The sequence below is a fragment of the Bufo bufo genome, chromosome 2 (genome assembly GCF_905171765.1).
Source record: "Bufo bufo chromosome 2, aBufBuf1.1, whole genome shotgun sequence".
Lineage (NCBI taxonomy): Eukaryota > Metazoa > Chordata > Amphibia > Anura > Bufonidae > Bufo > Bufo bufo.
In genome coordinates this window covers 530,174,811-530,191,881 of record NC_053390.1, presented here as the reverse complement: position 1 = coordinate 530,191,881, position 17,071 = coordinate 530,174,811, and the positions used below count along the sequence as shown (strand labels likewise).

At 40.7% G+C, this 17,071-nt stretch overlaps 1 protein-coding gene across 2 annotated transcripts in view; it reads right to left on the bottom strand.

The window, feature by feature from the left end:
- Positions 1–2,989: 2,989 nt before the first annotated feature.
- Positions 2,990–17,071, bottom strand: part of LOC120989705 (transmembrane protease serine 11G-like) — an 81,152-nt gene continuing 67,070 nt past the window's right edge. For both annotated transcript variants that reach the window (XM_040417969.1, XM_040417970.1), the window contains exons 8-10: positions 16,470–16,729; positions 9,980–10,122; positions 2,990–3,918 (exon numbers count right to left, since the gene is read on the bottom strand). In XM_040417969.1, the coding sequence (XP_040273903.1) occupies positions 3,757–3,918; positions 9,980–10,122; positions 16,470–16,729 (565 nt within the window). In that variant the 3' untranslated portion in view covers positions 2,990–3,756. The remainder of the gene's footprint in view (positions 3,919–9,979; positions 10,123–16,469; positions 16,730–17,071) is intronic.

The following is a 17,071-nucleotide window of genomic DNA, read 5'->3' as shown; positions in this document are numbered from 1 at the left end:
GTGCATTAGCCGCGTGCATTAGCCGAGTTTTCAACGGACCCATTGAAAGTCAATGGGTCCGCAGAAAATCACGAAAAACGGAACAACGGACACGGAATAAAACAACGGTCGTGTGTATATGAGGCCTAACCCTAACCCTAAAACAGGAGTAGAAAATTATAAATGAGACGGGCCTGGCGGGCCCTTCCCTTCCACACCCCCTTTTTTAGACCTGGCATTAGTGGAGAAAAGTCCCAGACTGCGGCGCAAATAATCTTTGTACTGCAGTCTGCGCCAGAAATACTACGAAAATAGGTACATTTCTGTTAATAAATGACCCCCTTGGTCTGTGATTTTATTTCCATTAAAGGGTAATCACTTGAGAACCCCACATTACAAGCTCACGGGGTTGATATCTCTTTACACATCCATATCTAGAAGAAATTAGGCTGGTGATATTAGTCACTATTTACAGACATCCTGTTCTCAGGCAAATGTAGTAACATAAAATACATACACACAAAAACATATATTTAACAGCACAGTTAAATACTTAATAAACAGTTAATAGTGCAGTAAAAATGAACAATAAATCACATACACTTACATAAGTGAACCAATAACAATAATGATGTAACTACTAAATTAGTGCATAAATACTGTGCTAGTTATAAAAAGAATTGTAGTGCCTTCATAGTACGCTCTTATTGTGTTTTTTTTTTTCCATAATAGATCCAGTTCATGCTATCCCTTAAACAGTGCACACTATTTCACCACCGTGGCATCACTGATACATTATAAAACATTCATACATATTTAACATTAAAAAAATTTAAGGGGTATTCCCATTAGGGACTTTTATGGTATATTCACAGGACATAATTACAATGTAAGAGTGTATAAATAAATATAATATAAATGTATACCGCATTATTCTCATCTGTTAAGGGGGTTGTCGCATCTGGAATATTTATGGCATATACACACGATATATATATATACAGTACAGACCAAAAGTTTGGACACACCTTCTCATTCAAAGAGTTTTCTTTATTTTCATGACTATGACAATTGTAGATTCACACTGAAGGCATCAAAACTATGAATTAACACATGTGGAATTATATACATAACAAACAAGTGTGAAACAACTGAAAATATGTCATATTCTAGGTTCTTCAAAGTAGCCACCTTTTGCTTTGATTACTGCTTTGCACACTCTTGGCATTCTCTTGATGAGCTTCAAGAGGTAGTCCCCTGAAATGGTCTTCCAACAGTCTTGAAGGAGTTCCCAGAGATGCTTAGCACTTGTTGGCCCTTTTGCCTTCACTCTGCGGTCCAGCTCACCCCAAACCATCTCCATTGGGTTCAGGTCCGGTGACTGTGGAGGCCAGGTCATCTGGCGCAGCACCCCATCACTCTCCTTCATGGTCAAATAGCCCTTACTTTCAAAGTTTTCCCAATTTTTCAGCAGACTGACTGACCTTCATTTCTTAAAGTAATGATGGCCACTCGTTTTTCTTTACTTTTTCTTGCCATAATACAAATTCTAACAGTCTATTCAGTAGGACTATCAGCTGTGTATCCACCTGACCTCCTCAATGCAACTGATGGTCCCAACCCCATTTATAAGGCAAGAAATCCCACTTATTAAACCTGACAGGGCACACCTGTGAAGTGAAAACCATTTCAGGGGACGACCTCTTGAAGCTCATCAAGAGAATGCCAAGAGTGTGCAAAGCAGTAATCAAAGCAAAAAGGTGGCTACTTTGAAGAACCTAGAATATGACATATTTTCAGTTGTTTCACACTTGTTTGTTATGTATATAATTCCACATGTGTTAATTCATAGTTTTGATGCCTTCATAGTCATGAAAATAAAGAAAACTCTTTGAATGAGAAGGTGTGTCCAAACTTTTGGTCTGTACTGTATATGTCATATACACTCACCTAAAGAATTATTAGGAACACCATACTAATACGGTGTTGGACCCCCTTTTGCCTTCAGAACTGCCTCAATTCTATGTGGCATTGATTCAACAAGGTGCTGATAGCATACTTTAGAAATGTTGGCCCATATTAATAGAATAGCATCTTACAGTTGATGGAGATTTGAGGGATGCACATCCAGGGCACGAAGCTCCCGTTCCACCACATCCTAAAGATGCTCTATTGGGTTGAGATCTGGTGACTGTGGGGGCCATTTTAGTACAGTGAACTCATTGTCATGTTCAAGAAACCAATTTGAAATGATTCGAGCTTTGTGACATGGTGCATTATCCTGCTGGAAGTAGCCATCAGAGGATGGATACATGTTCTCATTCTGTTTACGCCAAATTCGGACTCTACCATTTGAATGTCTCAAAAGAAATCGAGACTCATCAGACCAGGCAACATTTTTCCAGTCTTCAACAGTCCAATTTTGGTGAGCTCGTGCAAATTGTAGCCTCTTTTTCCTATTTGTAGTGGAGATGAGTGGTACCCGGTGGGGTCTTCTGCTGTTGTAGCCCATCCGCCTCAAGGTTGTGCGTGTTGTGGCTTCACAAATGCTTTGCTGCATACCTTGGTTGTAACGAGTGGTTATTTCAGTCAACGTTGCTCTTCTATCAGCTTGAATCAGTCGGCCCATTCTCCTCTGACCTCTAGCATCCACAAGGCATTTTTGCCCACAGGACTGCCGCATACTGGATGTTTTTCCCGTTTCACACCATTCTTTGTAAACTCTAGAAATGGTTGTGCGTGAAAATCCCAGTAACTGAGCAGATTGTGAAATACTCAGACCAGCCCGTCTGGCACCAAAAACCATGCCACGCTCAAAATTGCTTAAATCACCTTTCTTTCCCATTCTGACATTCAGTTTGGAGTTCAGGAGATTGTCTTGACCAGGACCACACCCCTAAATGCATTGAAGCAACTGCCATGTGATTGGTTGACTAGATAATTGCATTAATGAGAAATAGAACAGGTGTTCCTAATAATTCTTTAGGTGAGTGTATGTCAGCTGCCAGTATCCTGTGGATATGCCATATGCCATAAATGTCCCAGATGGAACAACCCTATTAACAGCTGAATATAATGCGGACAATAATAGGACATGTTCTATTTTTTTGCGGAACGGAAATACGGACAAATGGAAACGGAATGCACACGGAGTGACTTCCGTTTTTTTTGCGGACCCATTGAAATGAACTGTTCCGTATACGGTCCGCAAAAAAAAAAAAGGAACAGACACGGAAAGAAAATACGTTCGTGTGCATGAGGCCTTACTATGTGAATTGCTACACAGATATAGAAAAGTTAAAACCTTGACATTAAATCTTCACATTGCCATAAGCAATCCTGTATAACAGGAATACAATATCAATTAAAATAGCAATAAGCTTGTGATCAACTTCTGATCTGCAAACTATTGGTTACATGTTTTCAGTATCTGCCCCTTACCATTGATGGGGGGCAATTAAAAGGGACGGACAAGCAGCAATAATAAGTCTTTGTAGGATTATACTATAAGCATTTTTCATGTTTCTGCAGCTGTGTACTGGGATACTTTGAGAGTGGTCAACATCCAGACCTTGTCAGTTTTCTTGGGTTTTTCTTAGAAGGATGCTTTCTTGGGTCTCTCTTTTACTATACATAAATGGGAAGTTATGTTTCCCTGGACTATGATGTTCCTGCCACAGAGGTCTTCAACTTACTGATCTGAAAGTGTTCCGTAAGTTGTAATCTTCACATTCCATAGCAACAATTTTAGCTGTAAAGAATTAGGACTGTAGTACATCACAGGCCTGAAATCCTGGTGATCCAGCCGAGGAAATAGGTGACTCTAGTGTAGATACCAGGCCTGTTTCGTAAGGCACATCCATCTCCAAAGCTGACAATTCCAATAAGCACCCAATTGCTGTTATTTTGTGTGGTTACCAGTGGACCTCCAGAATCACCCTGGGGAGAGTGCAAGAAACAACATATTGAGGGGCATAATTAGCGACTTTATGAGCTTAGTGGGGTGGTTTTAGTGAAGGAGGTAGAGCTTAGTGTGGTGGTTTTAGAGGAGGGGGCAGAGCCTAATGGGATGGGGCTTAGTGGAGGGGGCACAGCTTATTGCAGCCGACTGGATTTACTATAACTTATGCAAGAAAATGGTGTTATAGCTCACGTCTACGCCTGCCCCTAAGCTGCCACAGACATCAGTTTCTGCTGCACGGCGTGCCAGAGTTGCACCAAATTTATTAAGCGGCATCTCTAGCACAGAGGGATCAAGACTGGAGTATGAGAGCACCAGTCTTGATAAATGTCCACCCCATTAGTTCCTTCATAAAAGGTTAGAAAATACATTAAACCATTGAGGAGAAACAGTGGGTGGAATTCAACCCTCGTGTGTGAAAAAGTCAAAGTCACAATTTTTGCATAAGTAATATTTTTGCAAAGCAATGTAACTTTCAGTGGGTTTTATGCCACACTCACAACTTTTCTGAAACGTGAGTAGGACATGGACTAGGCTTAGAGGAAGATAATTTCATCATTTACACCAGAAACTGGCATAAATTATAGCTAAAATTTACACAAGCTCCTAGCTGGCATAGATTTGAATTTCAGGCAAACAGAAGGCCAGAGATGCTCCTAATTTTATAAAAGGCCCGTGCCTCTTAACCACCTCAGCCCCCTTACCTTAAACACCCTTAATGAACAGGCCACTTTTTACACTTCTGACCTACACTACTTTAACCGTTTATTGCTCGGTCATGCAACTTACCACCCAAATGAATTTTACCTCCTTTTCTTCTCACTAATAGAGCTTTCATTTGGTGGTATTTCATTGCTGCTGAAATTTTTACTTTTTTTGTTATTAATCGAAATTTAACGATTTTTTTTGCAAAAAAATGACATTTTTCAGTTTCAGTTGTAAAATTTTGCAAAAAAAACCCCACATCGATATATAAATTTTGCTCTAAATTTATTGTTCTACATGTCTTTGATAAAAAAAAAAATGTTTGGGTAAAAAAAAAAATGGTTTGGGTAAAAGTTATAGCGTTTACAAACTATGGTACAAAAATGTGAATTTCCGCTTTTTGAAGCAGCTCTGACTTTCTGAGCACCTGTCATGTTTCCTGAGGTTCTACAATGCCCAGACAGTACAAACACCCCACAAATGACCCCATTTCGGAAAGTAGACACCCTAAGGTATTCACTGATGGGCATAGTGAGTTCATAGAACTTTTTATTTTTTGTCACAAGTTAGCGGAAAATTATGATTTCTTTTTTATTTTATTTTTTTCTTACAAAGTCTCATATTCCACTAACTTGTGACAAAAAATAAAAACTTCTATGAACTCACTATGCCCATCAGCGAATACCTTGGGGTGTCTTCTTTCCAAAATGGGGTCACTTGTGGGGTAGTTATACTGCCCTGGCATTCTAGGGGCCCAAATGTGTGGTAAGTAGTTTGAAATCAAAATCTGTAAAAAATGGCCGGTGAAATCCGAAAGGTGCTCTTTGGAATGTGGGCCCCTTTGCCCACCTAGGCTGCAAAAAAGTGTCACACATGTGGTATCTCCGTACTCAGGAGAAGTTGGGCAATGTGTTTTGGGGTGTCATTTTACATATACCCATGCTGAGTGAGAGAAATATCTCGGCAAAAGACAACTTTTCCAATTTGTTTATACAAAGTTGGCATTTGACCAAGATATTTATCTCACCCAGCATGGGTATATGTAAAATGACACCCCAAAACACATTGCCCAACTTCTCCTAAGTACGGAGATACCACATGTGTGACACTCCTAGGTGGGCAAAGGGGCCCATATTCCAAAGAGCACCTTTCGGATTTCACCGGCCATTTTTTACAGATTTTGATTTCAAACTACTTACCACACATTTGGGCCCCTAGAATGCCAGGGCAGTATAACTACCCCACAAGTGACCCCATTTTGGAAAGAAGATACCCCAAGGTATTCCGTGAGGGGCATGGCGAGTTCCTAGAATTTTTTATTTTTTGTCACAAGTTAGCGGAAAATGATGATTTTTTTTAATTTATTTTTTTCTTACAAAGTCTCATATTCCACTAACTTGTGACAAAAAATAAAAACTACCATGAACTCACTATGCCCATCAGCAAATACCTTGGGGTGTCTTCTTTCCAAAATGGGGTCACTTGTGGGGTAGTTATACTTCCCTGGGATTCTAGGGGCCCTAATGTGTGGTAAGTAGTTTGAAATCAAAATCTGTTAAAAATGGCCGGTGAAATCCGAAAGGTGCTCTTTGGAATGTGGGCCCCTTTGCCCACCTAGGCTGCAAAAAAGTGTCACACATCTGGTATCCCCGTACTCAGGAGAAGTTGGGCAATGTGTTTTGGGGTGTCATTTTACATATACCCATGCTGGGTGAGATAAATATCTCGGTCAAATGCCAACTTTGTATAAAAAAAATGGGAAAAGTTGTCTTTTGCCAAGATATTTCTCTCACCCAGCATGAGTATATGTAAAAAAACACCCCAAAACACATTGCACAACTTCTCCTGAGTACGGGGATACCAGATGTGTGACACTTTTTTGCAGCCTAGGTGGGCAAAGGGGCCCACATTCCAAAGAGCACCTTTTGGATTTCACCGGCCATTTTTCGCAGATTTTGATTTCAAACCACTTCTCACGCATTCGGCCCCTAAAATGCCAGGGCAGTATAACTGCCCCACAAGTGAACCCACTTTGGAAAGAAGACACCCCAAGGTATTTCGTGATGGGCATAGTGAGTTCATGGAAGTTTTTATTTTTTGTCACAAGTTAGTGGAATATGAGACTTTGTAAGAAAAAAATAAAATAAAAAATAAATCATCATTTTCCGCTAACTTGTGACAAAAAATAAAAAATTCTAGGAACTCGCCATGCCCCTCACGGAATACCTTGGGGTGTCTTCTTTCCAAAATGTGGTCACTTGTGGTTTAGTTATACTGCCCTGGCATTCTAGGGGCCCTAATGTGTGGTAAGTAGGTAAATGACCTGTGAAATCCTAAAGGTGCTCTTTGGAATGTGGGCCCCTTTGCCCACCTAGGCTGCAAAAAAGTGTCACACATGTGGTATCGCCGTATTCAGGAGAAGTTGGGCAATGTGTTTTGGGGTGTCTTTTTACATATACTCATGCTGGGTGAGAGAAATATCTCGGCAAAAGACAACTTTTCCCATTTTTTATACAAAGTTGGCATTTGACCAAGATATTTATCTCACCCAGCATGGCTATATGTAAAATGACACCCCAAAACACATTGCCCAACTTCTCCTGAGTACGGCGATACCAGATGTGTGACACTTTTTTGCAGCCTAGATGCGCAAAGGGGCCCACATTCCTTTTATGAGGGCATTTTTAGACATTTGGATCCCAGACTTCTTCTCACGCTTTAGGGCCCCTAGAATGCCAGGGCAGTATAAATACCCCACATGTGACCCCATTTTGGAAAGAAGACACCCAAGGTATTCAATGAGAGGCATGGCGAGTTCATAAAAATTTTATTTTTTGGGCACAAGTTAGCAGAAATTGATATATATTTTTTTCTCACAAAGTCTCCCTTTCCGCTAACTTGGGACAAAAATTTCAATCTTTCATGGACTCAATATGCCCCTCACGAAATACCTTGGGGTGTCTTCTTTCCGAAATGGGGTCACATGTGGGGTATTTATACTGCCCTGGCATTCTAGGGGCCCTAAAGCGTGAGAAGAAGTCTGGAATATAAATGTCTAAAAAATTTTACGCATTTGGATTCCGTGAGGGGTATGGTGAGTTCATGTGAGATTTTATTTTTTGACACAAGTTAGTGGAATATGAGACTTTGTAAGAAAAAAAAAAAAATTTCCGTCAAAAAAATGTCTGAATGGAGCCTTACAGGGGGGTGATCAATGACAGGGGGGGTGATCAATGACAGGGGGGTGATCAGGGAGTCTATATGGGGTGATCACCCCCCTGTCATTGATCACCCCCCTATAAGGCTCCATTCAGATGTCCGTATGATTTTTACGGATCCACGGATACATGGATCGGATCCGCAAAACACATACGGACATCTGAATGGAGCCTTATAAGGGGGTTATCAATGACAGGGGGGTGATCACCGCATATAGACTCCCTGATCACCCCCCTGTCATTGATCACCCCCCTGTAAGGCTCCATTCAGACATTTTTTTGGCCCAAGTTAGCGGAAATTATTATTTTTTTTCTTACAAAATCTCATATTCCACTAACTTGTGTCAAAAAATAAAATCTCACATGAACTCACCATACCCCTCATTCCGTGAGGGGTATGGTGAGTTCATGTGAGATTTTATTTTTTGACACAAGTTAGTGGAATATGAGACTTTGTAAGAAAAAAATATATAATTTCCGCTAACTTGGGCCAAAAAAATGTCTAAATGCAGCCTTACAGGGGGGTGATCAATGACAGGGGGGTGATCAATGACAGGGGGGTGATCAATGACAGGGGGGTGATCAGGGAGTCTATATGGGGTGATCACCCCCCTGTCATTGATCACCCCCCTGTAAGGCTCCATTCAGATGTCCGTACGTGTTTTGCGGATCCAATCCATGTATTAGTGGATCCGTAAAAATCATACGGACGTCGGAATGGAGCCTTACAAGGAGGTGATCAATGACAGGGGGGTGATCAGGGAGTCTATATGGGGTGATCACCCCCTGTCATTGATCACCCCCCTGTAATGCTCCATTCAGACGCCTGTATGTGTTTTGCGGATCCGATCCATGTATCAGTGGATCCGTAAAAATCATACGGACGTCTGAATGGAGCCTTACAGGGGGGTGATCAATGACAGGGGGGTGATCAATGACAGGGGGGTGATCAGGGAGTCTATATGGGGTGATCACCCCCGTAATTGATCACCCCCCTGTAAGGCTGCATTCAGATGTCCGTATGCGTTTTGCGGATCCGATCCATGTATCAGTGGATCCGTAAAAATCATACGGACATCTGAATGCAGCTTTACAGGGGGTGATCAATGACAGGGGGGGTGATCAGGGAGTCTATATGGGGTGATCACCCCCGTCATTGATCACCCCCCTGTAAGGCTGCATTCAGATGTCCGTATGCGTTTTGCGGATCTGATCCATGTATCAGTGGATCCGTAAAAATCATACGGACATCTGAATGCAGCCTTACAGGGGGGTGATCAATGACAGGGGGGTGATCAGGGAGTCTATATGGGGTGATCACCCCCGTCATTGATCACCCCCCCTGTAAGGCTGCATTCAGATGTCCGTATGCGTTTTGCGGATCCGATCCATGTATCAGTGGATCCGTAAAAATCATACGGACATCTGAATGCAGCCTTACAGGGGGGTGATCAATGACAGGGGGGTGATCAGGGAGTCTATATGGGGTGATCAGGGGTGATCAGTGGTTCATAAGGGGTTAATAAGTGACAGGGGGGGTGTAGTGTAGTGTAGTGGTTTTTGGTGCTACTTTACTGAGCTACCTGTGTCCTCTGGTGGTCGATCCAAACAAAAGGGACCACCAGAGGACCAGGTAGCAGGTATATTAGACGCTGTTATCAAAACAGCGTCTAATATACCTGTTAGGGGTTAAAAAAAATCGCATCTCCAGCCTGCCAGCGAACGATCGCCGCTGGCAGGCCGGAGATCCACTCGCTTACCTTCCGATCCTGTGAACGCGGGCGCCTGTGTGCACGCGTTCACAGGAAATCTCGCGTCTCGCGAGATGACGCACGGATGCGTCCAGGAGGAATGAATCAACCACCTTCCGGACGCATCTGTGCGTTAGGCGGTCCGGAGGTGGTTAATATATTAGGTGCAACTAACTCCAGCAAAAACTAGATTGAGACTGGCATAGGAAATGCCAATCCTGATAAAATCTTCCAATGAGCTTTGATAAACAGGAACAAATCCCAATATATATGCCAACATGTCCATATGCTTCCATTAACCATAGGTGTGCCTCAGTGGGCGTGGGTCAAAAACAAATATATAGCACTATGTTGCCATAACTTACCTGACAGGCATCAATTTTTCCCTCAACATATCCAGCACATATCATGGATGGTTGGATTAAATTTCCATACATCCGGGGGCTTCCACATAAACCTAAATTTATTATCCTTACTTCAGCTTGCTGTAGTGTTGGTGATGGCGGACCTGAAACCAAAGAAAATCACATTTTTGTTTCTATAAAGCTTTTGGATTTGGGGCAGCTTATCTTGTTACTATGGAAAAACTAGGATAAGTTCTAGAATAAGTTCTGTATATCTATATATTTTTGTTTCAGATCTACAGTGGATGACGGGTACATGCATCTGTGTTAGGCCATAGGTTCTCTATGGAGCTTTCATCGGCATGCTTGGAAGATTTGGGTCCATTGTTCAATGAATCTGGCTGTTTGTATGTTTTCAACATCCCAACACAAGTGTGAACAGCGCCTTAGTTTACACAGCATGTACATGAGTGCATCTTTCAAGACAATGGACACAGCTTATTCTGAGATCTGGATCTATATGGATGACTTTGAGAACCGAATGAGATTGTCCCTCAATCCAAAATATTCTACTTTTTACCTTACTGGATCCATTAACAAAAGGATCTATTAACCCCTTAAGGACTGGGCCATTTTTCACCTTAAGGACAAGACAGATTTTTGCAAATCTGACATGTGTCACTTTATGTTGTGATAACTTTAAAACGCTTTTACTTATCCAAGCCATTCTGAGATTGTTTTCTTGTCACATATTGTACTTCATGACAGTGGTAAATTTGAATCAAAATATTAAATTTTTATTTATAAAAAAATACCAAATTTACCAAAAATGCACGGCATTCTGCGTTAAGGGGTTAAAAAGAGAGTGAGGTGGACATACACATTCAATAGCTGTCAGTAGTGTTGAGCGTGAATATTCAAATTACTAATATTTATCGCGAATATCGCAAATTCGAGAATTCTCGAATATTTTGAATATAGTGCTATATATTTGTTTTTCGAATATTCGTCTTTTTTTTTTAATCGAAAAATCGGCAAGGTAATGATCGCGTAATATGCGAATATTACGCGATCAATGCAGGCGTGGGTCAAAAACAAATATATAGCACTATAGAATATAGTTCTATATATTAGTTTTTTAGAATATTCCTCATTTTTTTCCATCTGAAGTTATGATTCCTCCCTGCTTAAGTTGCTTGTCAAGCAATTTAAGCAGGGAAGATTTATGACTTCAGATGGAAAAAAATTACGAATATTGTAAAAACCGAATATATAGCACTATATTGAATATAGTGCTATATATTAGTGTTTTAGAATATTCGTCATTTTTTTTCCATCTGAAGTCATGATTCCTCCCTGCATAAGTTGCTTGGCTAGGGTTTTACTAGGAGGTGTCCTTCTTCCTTCCCTAGTTCTCAGGCCTGATTCCCTGTTTCCCCCTGCCCTCTTATGCTCAGTGTGGTATATCCCTCCCACACCGAAGCGTGACACTGTGATACTATAAAGTGTCACATCCCCAGAGTCTCCGCTCTCCCAGAGATCAGAGACACTGGGAAAGCCGGAAGGGGACCAATCAGAGTGGTCCCTTGCCGGAAAGCGATTCGATTAGTTAGTCTCTGCAGACTAACCAATCAGAGCGCTTTAGTGTTAAAATGCTGGTTTCAGGGTGTGATCTCCACGCTGGTGATCCCAGCCTGAAATCAGCCATGACCCCCACTGTGCCCCCAGTGCCGCTGATGATTATACTGCCCCCATATGCCACAATTACCCCCATTGTCCCCCATCGCCCACAGATGCCCCCTGCAGCCTGATCCTCTGTGCAGGCTCTGATGGCAGCGGCTCAGGAATGGAGCCACTGCCATCAGCAGAGAGTGTCTGCTGTAAATTTACAACTGACACTTTTCTACTATGGCCGAAATCGGTGCTGGCACCGATCTCGGCCGTTTAAACCCATAGATGCCGCGGTCAGCAGCCGCCCGCGGCATCCATGGGGTTGATAGCGAGGGAGCTCCCTCTGTCTTCCATCGGGTGGCAGTTGGTTACCATGGCAACCGGACACCTTACAAAGAAGTCCGGGCTTCCACGTACCTAAGGCCTAGTTCACACGAATGTATGGCTTTTTCAGTGTTTTGCGGTCCGTTTTTCACAGATCCGTTGTTCTGTTTTTTGTTTCCGTTGTGTTTCCGTTTCTGTAGCGTTTTTCCGTTCCGTTTTTCCATATGGTATATACAGTATACAGTAATTACATAGAAAAAATTGGGCTGGGCATAACATTTTCAATAGATGGTTCAGCAAAAACGGAACGGAAGACATACGGATGCATTTCCGTATGTGTTCCGTTTTTTTTGCGGACCCATTGACTTGAATGGAGCCACGGAACGTGATTTGCGGGCAATAATAGGACATGTTCTATCTTTCAACAGAACGGAAAAACGGAAATACGGAAACGGAATGCATACAGAGTACATTCCCTTTTTTTCGCGGAACCATTGAAATGAATGGTTCCGTATATGGAACACAAAAAAACGGCCCGTACACTCGCAAAAAAAACAATCTTGTGAACTAGGCCTAAGGCTGATCAGACCCTATAATGTGATGACTATTGTAATGCACTGTATAGCCATCAGGCCCACTATATCTTCAAGATCCAGATGGGTCTTGACAAATAAAAAAAGAGTTAAAAAGAAAGTGGAAAAAAAATAATAAAAAATAATAAAAAAAATTTTTAAATAAAAATGAAAATTGTCTTTTCTCATATCTGTTCATTTAGGTCATTAAAAATGAAATAAAAAAATACACATAATTGGTATCGCTGCTTCCGTAACGACCTGATCTATAAAAGTATCACATTACTAATCCCGTGCGGTGAACGTCGTAAAAAATAATGTATAAAAAAAATGACGGAATTGTTGTTTTTGTCACCTCACGTCCACAATTTTTTTTTACCCCAAAATGGTACCAGTAAAAACTACAGCCCAAAAAACAAGCCTTCACACAGATACATTGGTGAAAAAATAAAAAAAGCTATGGACTTTAGTATATAGCGATGCAAAATATAATTTAGTTTTAACACAAAAGTGATTTTATTGCTGAAAAAGTAGTAAAACATAAAAAAACTACATAAATTTGGAATCGCCATGACCGTATCAACCCACAGAATAAAATAGTCATATAATATTTACCACAAGAGGAGCCCCATAAAAAATAAAAATTAAAAACACTGACAGAATCATTTTTGCCCACTTCACCTCCACAAATAATGGAATAAAAAGTGATAAAATAGACATATGTGCCCCAAAATGATACCAATAAAAACTACAGTCCGTCCCACAAAAAAATAAGTTCCCACACAGCTACATTGGTGAAAAAATAAAAAAGTTATGGACTTTAGTATATAGCGATGAAAAATATAATTTCTTTTTTAACACAAAAGTGATTTTATTGCTGAAAAAGTAGTAAAACATAAAAAAACGACATAAATTTGGTATCGCCATAACCATATTAACCCACAGAATAAAATGATCATATAATATTTACCACAAGAGGAGCCCCATAAAAAATAAAAAACTGACAGAATTGCAATTTTTGCCCACTTCACCTCCACAAAAAATTGTATAAAAAGTGATCAAAAAGACATATGTACCCCAAAATGATACCAATAAAAACTACAGCGTGTCCCGCAAAAAACAAGTCCCCATACAGCTACATTGATGAAAAAAATACAAATGTTATGGGCCCTAAGCTAATTTCAGCAAATTACATGTTAGAAAATCACGATGCAGCTCCTTCCTTTCTGAATGCTGCCATTCCCCCAAACAGTGGTTTATGACCACGTTTGAGGTCCTGCCGTATTCAGGAAAAAAATGCATAACAAATTGTGGGGTGCATTTTCTCCTGTTACCCTTTGTGAAAATGAAAAATTTGGGGCTAAAGCAACTTTATATTGGAAATAAAATAAAATTTTTATTTTCACAGCCATCTGTTTCTAAATTCTATGAAACGCTTGTTGGGTCAAAGCATTTCCTTCACCACTAAATTTATTCCTTGAAGGGGGTAGTTTCCAAAATGGTGTCACTTTTTGGGGTTTTCTTTCTAGGGGTACATCAGGGTCTCTTCCAATGTGACATGGGACCTGAAAACCATTCCAGCATATTCTGCCCTCCATTAACCACATGGTGCTCCTTTCCTTCTGAGCCCTGCCATGTGCCCATACAGCAGTTTACGACCACATATGGGGGATTTCTGTAAACTGCAGAATCAGAGTAATAAATATTGATGTTTCTTTGGCTGTTAACCCTTGATGTGTTCCAGGAAAACTGGATTTAAATGGATACTCTGCCCCAGAAAATGAAATTTGAAAATTTCCCCTCCATTTTGCTTTAATTCTTTTGGAACACACACCTAAAGGGTTAATAAAGTTTGTAAAATCAATTTTGAATAACTTCAGGGGTGTAGTTTCCAAAATGTGGTCATTTATGGGTGTTTTCTACTACATAAGCCCCACAAAGTGACTTCATAACTGAAATGGTCCTTAAAAAAGTAAATTTTAGAAATTTTCTTAAAAATTGTGCTTCTAAACTTCTAAGCCTTCTAACTTCCTAAAAAAATAAAATGACATTTACAAAATGATGCCAAAATAAAGTAGACATATGGGGAATGTAAAGTAATAACTATTTTATGAAGTATCACTATTCGTCTTAAAAGCAAAGAAATTCAAATTTTGAAAATAGCAAATTTTTTCAAATTTTCGGAAAATTTGGGATTTTTTTTATGCATAAAGGTAAAACGTATCAACTCAAATTCACCACTAACATGAAGTACAATGTGTCACGAGAAAACATTCTCAGAATGGCTTGGATAAGTAAAAGCGTTCCAAAATTACCACATAAAGTGACACATGTCAGATTTGACTTACCATAGCAACCAATCTCAGCAAAGCATTCATTTTTCAAGAGCACCATAAGAAATGTAAGCTGGACTGTGATTGGTTGCTATGGTCAACAGTTTTACTTTTAGACAATTTCAGAAGGGTCCTGCTACATGGCGACATATGTTGCAGCAATGTCACACAACATTTTGTGTAATGACAGTCACAAAAAAATCCATCCAAGTCAGATTTTTTTTATGACTGTCACGTCGCAGCATGTTGCACTGTGACACCATTGACTATCATTACAAAAAACGCAACTTTTCTGAGACTAGTTCACGTGGCAAATGTTGCTGTGTAGCTGTATCCTTCTTTTGTCTGTTGACTTGCTATGTAGCTGGACCCTGTCACCGCCACTTCTGTGAGAAGGTCTGACAGACGTCCTTTTCTACCACTTGCATTATGTTCTTTGTTTTGGTTTCACTTTGTCATCTCATTTCCTTCTCCCAGGTGTCACCTATTTAGACTAATCCTCTTTCCTTTATATTCCCTCCCATACTGCCTCACTTTGCGGTTTATACTACTTCCTGGATTGAAGTGTTTACTGCTCACTGCTGGAGACTTCTGTTGCTGCTTGTTCAGATAAGTCCTTTCATGTATTGTGTTTCCTTGATGGCTTGATTCTAGGTGACCCTGACTCCCTCCGTATTAAGTGCAGGGAGCCGGTGGTCGTGTCCCCTCACTATTATAGGGTTTTCAGGTGTCACACAGTCTAGGTACGAGGGCATGCAATCGTCTACCTCTGAGACCCTTATATGTGCTTAGCAGTCAGGGAGAGCTCTTAGGGTTTTATAGGGGTCACCTTTATGCTCCTTAGTTTGGGATCAAGCCAGTCGGATGTTTATCCATAACTTCCAGCTATCTGCAACATCATCCGTGACAGACCCTTAAAGGGAATGTGTCACCAGTTTTATGCTGCTAGGTCCTAACAGATGCCAATGAGTCCTGATATTCATGAGCTCACAGCTCTCCCCGCCCACCTGCCTTTGATTGGCAGTTTTTCTTCTATATGAATCAGCAGCAGGGGGCGGCGAAAGCCAGGAGCTCATGAATTTCAAGATTTGTTCAGCATGCATTGGAGCTGTTTAACACAAGATTGTAGCAAAATAACTGAGTCATTTAAAGAAGGTGACCCAGCATTTTGCTAAGGGGATCTGTTACTCGTTTATGTTGTCCTTAGTTAGGACACCATAAAACTGGTGACAGATTCCCTTTAATCTGCCCCTATGTGTCCAATAACAGTTTGAAAACCGCACAGATTTTCTGTAAACCCCCACGTCTGCGCCAGTTTGCAGCCATGCCGTAACCATTATGTTAGTCTAGCATGGATAAAACATTTTTTATATTTATTGACGGGCCAGACGAAGCACTGAGGTGCGAAACGGCCGTCGCCTTATTCAGCTGGAGCATTTGTTGTATGATGTCCGCTCTCTACCAGAAAATGTAAGAATAAAAGGAAATTTTTTCAGCGCATCATCGGTCAGTGCTGTCCATTTATCTATCAGTTTTGCAATTTTTTATATGTTTAGCTATAAATACACAGAAAATTAATACAATTTTAATTAAACCGAGAACGGTACTAACCTTCGGATTCAAGTGCTCCCCATCCTGTAACGTAGCATGACTTATTATCTGCAAAGTTCTCAGACATTCTTGGGAGACATACAGATCGGGTGTTTTGGTTAAAGTTAACTGGATCAGCCAGCTCCAGAAGGGCAATGTCATTAAGGTGTTTTTCGCTGTTATAATTTTCATGGGTTATGATTTGCTTGAGCTTTAATCCATATTCACGCTTTAAGGAAATTTTACCCAGGACTACTGTCCACATATTAACTCTGCTATTACTGAGGAGGAGACATAAAAAGAGATAACTCCATTGTAAAATATAATTTACTATACAAGATAATATGCATAAGGCCTTGCTCATATTTTACAGTGAGGCAGTCAGATGTTTGTCCAATAGTTGTTAAAGGGGTATTCCTATCTCAGACAATGGGGGCATATCGCTAGGATATGCCCCCATTTGTCTGATAGGTGCGGGTCCCACCTCTGGGACCCACACCTATCTCTGAAACTAATCCTAACACAAGGCCGGCAAAATCGTGGCCGGTGATGCCGGGTCCAGCTACCACCAAGTAAATAGCCGAGCGGCTTGCTTGGCTATTTTTGGAATCCCCATAGAAAGG